Source organism: Pygoscelis adeliae, unplaced genomic scaffold, assembly GCF_000699105.1.
Source record: "Pygoscelis adeliae isolate BGI_AS28 unplaced genomic scaffold, ASM69910v1 Scaffold449, whole genome shotgun sequence".
Taxonomy (NCBI): domain Eukaryota; kingdom Metazoa; phylum Chordata; class Aves; order Sphenisciformes; family Spheniscidae; genus Pygoscelis; species Pygoscelis adeliae.
In genome coordinates, this window is record NW_008825574.1 from 414,834 (window position 1) to 420,238 (window position 5,405).

Here is a 5,405-nt window from a genome sequence, read left to right on the forward strand (position 1 = left end):
AAGAGTCAAATAATAGTGCCTCTATTGAGGGGAGCACCACACAGGCCACCACCTTCACAGGCATTTCATAGGACAAGACTTTTGGCTGAAAATGCTCCTCTTTGTGCAGATGTCCCTGAAGCTGTAGGCAAATGAAGAGTGAAATGTATTTACAAAAAAACAATAGCATAGGTGAATCAGCACAATTATACTATACTCACAGTAAGCACGATGAAATGACACCACCTTTTTTTTTTTTTACACACTAGGTCCAATCTGCCTTCTACTCTCAGATCAATTTCTTATATATGTCTTGAATCAACTTCTTGGATCTTTGGTGCTAAACTAGACAGTAAGCTCTCTGGATTAGAGGAATCACATCTTCCGTCTGTTTCTATTCCCTTCCCTTCTCCCTGCAGCACCATCAAGTCTCAAATCTAATCATGTTACAATGTACTGTGGTGCATGTAACCACGGACCACAAACGGATGAGTGTTCCTTCATCTAGACCAGCACTGGCAAGCATGCTTGTGCTGAAAGGGCAGGATAGGAATATGCCACTGTGTTCCCTTCGAAGTCCCTGCTATGCCCCAGATAACCACCTTGCCCTGGCATGCTCCCCGCTCTTGCTTTCACTCTGTTCTTGCTCCTCTGATGGCTGGATGTTTTCTGCAACCCTCCATGCATGGAGGGCTGAAGAGCAACAGCGGGAGGCAGTCAGCTCCCAGCGCTGGTCTCCAGCCCCATCCCGGCTCTGCAGCAGCAGACAGATAGACCTGTCAGTCCAGAAGCAGAAGGCTTATGAGGGTTGCTTTCCAGCACGCTTAGTAAGATGAAAATAATAGCTTCAAGGAAAATGCATCCATTTTCCTTTACAAATCCCTGGTGTGGAAATGTTTTAACTTTTAATGAAGTCCATCTGTGCAGAAGTGCTGGCTCTGAAGGATTCAGAGAGACAAGACACTGGCGTAGCCTGCTCCTTCCTCCTCCTGTTCTTTCATTGATATAGGAAGCCCTGAGCAGTGCCTGGATACTCCTTCTCAGCACCCAGTATCTTCCTTTGTTAGCATGAGAAGTATGATAAAGATGCTAATGAGCCTGTGCTTTCTAACACAGCACACTCACAAAGGATTACCCAGGAGGCTAGGAAAGGGGAGGACATGATCAAAAACATAAACCCCAAGAGTCAAGAGACAAACAAACATTTGAACTATTAAAAAAACAATAGGCTGTAAATGAGAGCAGGCACAAGCAGTCCTGAGAACTACACAGGGTGGAAATTAGTACTGCTGCTCAGTACTCAGCCATGCTTTCTGAGAAAGTGGCCGACTTCTTGGGTATTCACTGCAATGAGGTCAGTTGTTATGAAGCCACCATGCAGTGGCAGTGCAGCTGACACACTTCATTTCCACTGTAATTTAGGATTGGTTAATGTCTTCTTTAGTAAAGATGCGGGCACTTTCTGAAGACCCTACTGGAAGCGACTGATCCATCTAATGACAACACTGTAGGACTATCACATGAAGAAAAAACAGGGATTCTTTTACTCTGCATCCCAGACCTGAGAAAGTAAGACATTCTTATTTTTTTCCTTGCTTGTTAAAGAAATAAAATACCGTTCTCAGTTTGACTAACTTTTTGAAGTCATTAACTAATATAGTAACAATATATTTTTTTTGTAGAACATTTGCTATCAGAAACTGTAAGCACAAATACCATCTAGGACCTAGTACGCACAGTGAATTTAATCTGAAAATAATTTATGAGGTATCCTGTCTTAAATATACAGCAGGGCTTTATCAGGATCACACAGGTTGGAGACTGACATTGTAAAGATTATGTGCAATAAAAAGGCTTGTTCCAAAAATTTATGTGTAAGAAAATGACGGTTAACAGCAAAGCATATGTCTAAGAACATACTTTCTTCGGTGAACGTCAGAATCCTCTCACATGTGCAGACCATCCAAGGTCCATGCTGAGCCCAAACAGGACAGACCAGCCTTGCTGAGCAGCAAGCCAAGTGTAAAATTCAGTACACTCCTGAGTCGTACAGGATTCACTTGCTAAATAAAGAGCATTCATTAGTAAGAAATCGGAAAGTTGTAAGAGAAGGTTTTTCTACCTCTTGCAGCTCCTGTGCCTTTTTTCAGCCACACCTCTACAGAAAACAGAATATTGAAAGTCTGAGCATGTCCCAGGAAGCAAAAGCATCCCAAATACTGCAGCAAAATGGCTGGGTATCCACACAAACCTATGCAACGACAGCCAACCTGATAACTAGGATCCTTTCCCTCAGAGTGCAAAGTGACAATCTGGGATGAGTTTTAGTACAGCTTGCCCGAAAAATGAACTTGCAAGAATACAGGGAGTTTAAAATCATCCATAATTACATTGTGAGAGTGAAATGAGTGATTCCACTGCATAGATACAGCTTCATCTTCTGAATATGCTTAATTGGATACTTTAGTCTTCCCAAGACTCTTATAATCCAAATTACGCTGCAAAATAAAAAAGCAGTCCCCCAGAATAAGCCAAGAAAACAATGCCAGAAGCCACCCCTAGAAGCAAACACACAGCATGTGAAGACTTAATCATTCTCATGTCCTCTTTCCATACTAACCAATGCATATACAGCTTTAAGATTGTATTTTCTTTCTTCAAAACAAAGGAAGGAAGAAATGAAGATGAGATTTTATTATTAGACAGTTGATTTACTATGTGGAAATAAAATCTGGTTCTAACTTCCTAACAAACAATGGGTTGCACCAGCACAAGAATCTTCTTTCTCTTCTTGGGAAAATCCGTAACTACATTTCCCAGGGGTTCCTGACCAGTCGCTCTGGTTATACAGCGTTTCATATGAAGCAGCACATTTTTTTCTTGCTGAAATTAACAGAAAGTGTACAGGGAATTTACCCCTTGCTTCTCTCCAAGCTAACTCAAACACCTTTAATGCAGAGAAAGAAACCGGGCAGGAGACTGTCCTGATGTAAAACCTAGTTACTCTGGTATGTTGAAAACAGTTTTAAATCAGCAACATAGCATAAGCATTAGAAAAATCACTTTACATAAATTGCGACTGATTTCCAGCAGGTTCCCAGCATGAGCCATTAATACCCGGAGGCTCAATCATTGATGCATATAAGATGGATTAGGACAACTCCAAAAAGCTGTTCAGTTTTTAAAGATACACATTCCAAAGCCGAGGCCTAAATATCAGCTCACCTATAGCTGAGCACCTCTCGCTCATCAGAGTATGACTGGTTTTATACTACTCCACCAAAGGTTAGTTTATACTAAGAGGATTAAGCACCCAATTAAAGTAAATATGACACAAAGTTAAGGAGTTCAAGGGAGAAAGGAATTCCAATTCTGCCCATAGTTCAGCATTTTACATAACACCACAGAAACACCAAAAACAGATTTCCAGAAATATGAGTCAAACCCAACGTGGATCAAAGATCCTGCCGTTTTTTGAGCAAAAGGCCACATCACACAAACCACAAAGTGTGGTCAGGGCACTAAGACAGGGAACACACTCCTTCACTGAAAGCCATGGAGCCTTTTGGGCAGGAGGAGAGTGACCCCCTTGGGTGGAAGCTGCTCTTACCTCGAACGTAAAGGTTAGCTGGGGCAGAGTAGCGGGTTCCTGCGCTGTTGGTTGCAACACATTCATATTTGCCTTGGTCTGACTCCTCGCTGTTCTCTATTTGCAGAGCTCCTGTACACAAACAAGATGACACAGACAATTCAGGTTACGGCAAATCTGGTAATTGAACAGCCGGCCTCAGAAAAGGAAGGCCATGCCCCACGCTTTTAAAGTATCTTCCTGGATAAATATATGGTGATGTTGTCCCCTGGACCCACAGGGTACCAGCATGCAGCCAAAAGGTACCCAGTCTGCTGTTAGAAGCTTGTGAAATTGATTATCGTTATTTTTTTAATGTACAGGGAACCAGTTACTCATGTATTTCCAACCGCCCCAACCACTTACGTTCATTGCTTCAATAAAGGAAAAAAACATACACATACACACATATTAATTACAGCTTTGTATGGGACTTCTGTGTAATAAAAGGGACCTTTAATAAGCCTTTAATCAAAACAGCCAAGCACAAAGCACACTAACTGTAGCTGTTCATTTCTTATCTGATGCACACAAAGCCTAGCAAATGCTCAACAAATTGCGACCTTCCTGCAGACACTGGCAGAGTCCCATCTCTCCCACCTCACCACCCCTCCTTCCAACAGACATCCCTTTTGAGAAAACACTTCGCCTTTCGTCAGCTTTCTCCACGTCAGTGATCTCCTTGTCCTTTCAGATTTCATTATACATGATACAAAAAGATTAGAAACTCAGTCTGAGACATCAGATATACACCAATGCAATACATCCATCTTGCCACATGGCGCTCGCGTGAAAGCCACCCTCCCTTTGTCCCAGCAGTGCCTGCTGCTCCACCTTTGGGTCATGAACAGCTGCTTAGCAGAGACTGTATGTTCCTTGGGACATAATCTCATCACATCCCCAAAGTGCCAGATGCATGAGGGGCGCATCTAAATAATTGCAATAATCACCAGAGCACACAGAGTAGCAATTTACATGGGGAACCTGTGGAGTGCCTATGATGTGGAAGTGAGCGCTGGTCTGAGGCGGTTTTCTCTCATCTGCTCAGCCTATTCCACTGGTGTCCAGCACCACTTGGCTTGGGAGGCTAGTCTTTCATCCACCTTCTGGCCTAGCACAGATGACTGCAAAACTGGTCACATCTAAACTCCCCTAACGGGGTCCCAAATGCAGACTAAGAGATGGAGATGCAGAGAAGGAAAGAAGCAGGATGTACATGACAGCAAGCTGGCACTGCAGGAGCGAACGGCTGTTGGCCAGACACCGACGCGGCTGGTGCTCAGCCTGCTTCTCCCAAGCAACATGGGAATAATTTTTAAAGTGCCTCCAAGTGCTCAGATTCTGCTAGTTAGGATTGCCTGTAAGAAGGGAACTCTGCTCACAAACCATATACTGAACTAAAAGAAGACATTAACCCCTTTGCTTGTAAGGATTTGAACTCATTTCTGCTTGCCACAGTTCAAAATGACCACTGAGAGCTGCACTGAGAATAGCTGGTGAAATTGCCTTCTCCCTTTGTGCTGTTTCAAGCTGCAGAGGTCAAACTCAGTTTTTCGTATCATCAGAACAGAAGAAAAACTAATGTGAATCAACCACTGCCACCTACATTATTTAGAAGGATAAATTGAGACTGTAGCATAAGTCTGTATGTCATGGGGAAAAATGAACTTCCCTGGGTTCTGCCATATAATAAAAATGATGTACAGAGCCCTCCCCATTGTTGCATTAGGGCTGGAAATGAGGCTTCAGCTAGACAGAGAAAGCTTGTTTGCAGAAGTCTTTCCACCTACTAACAAAA

General features: G+C 42.9%; 1 protein-coding gene across 1 annotated transcript in view; it reads right to left on the bottom strand.

The window, feature by feature from the left end:
• Positions 1-5,405, bottom strand: part of PTPRF (protein tyrosine phosphatase, receptor type, F) — a 304,224-nt gene that overhangs the window by 89,487 nt on the left and 209,332 nt on the right. Inside the window, exon 7 of the mRNA XM_009332537.1 lies at positions 3,590-3,700. Within this exon, the coding sequence (XP_009330812.1) occupies positions 3,590-3,700 (111 nt within the window). The remainder of the gene's footprint in view (positions 1-3,589; positions 3,701-5,405) is intronic.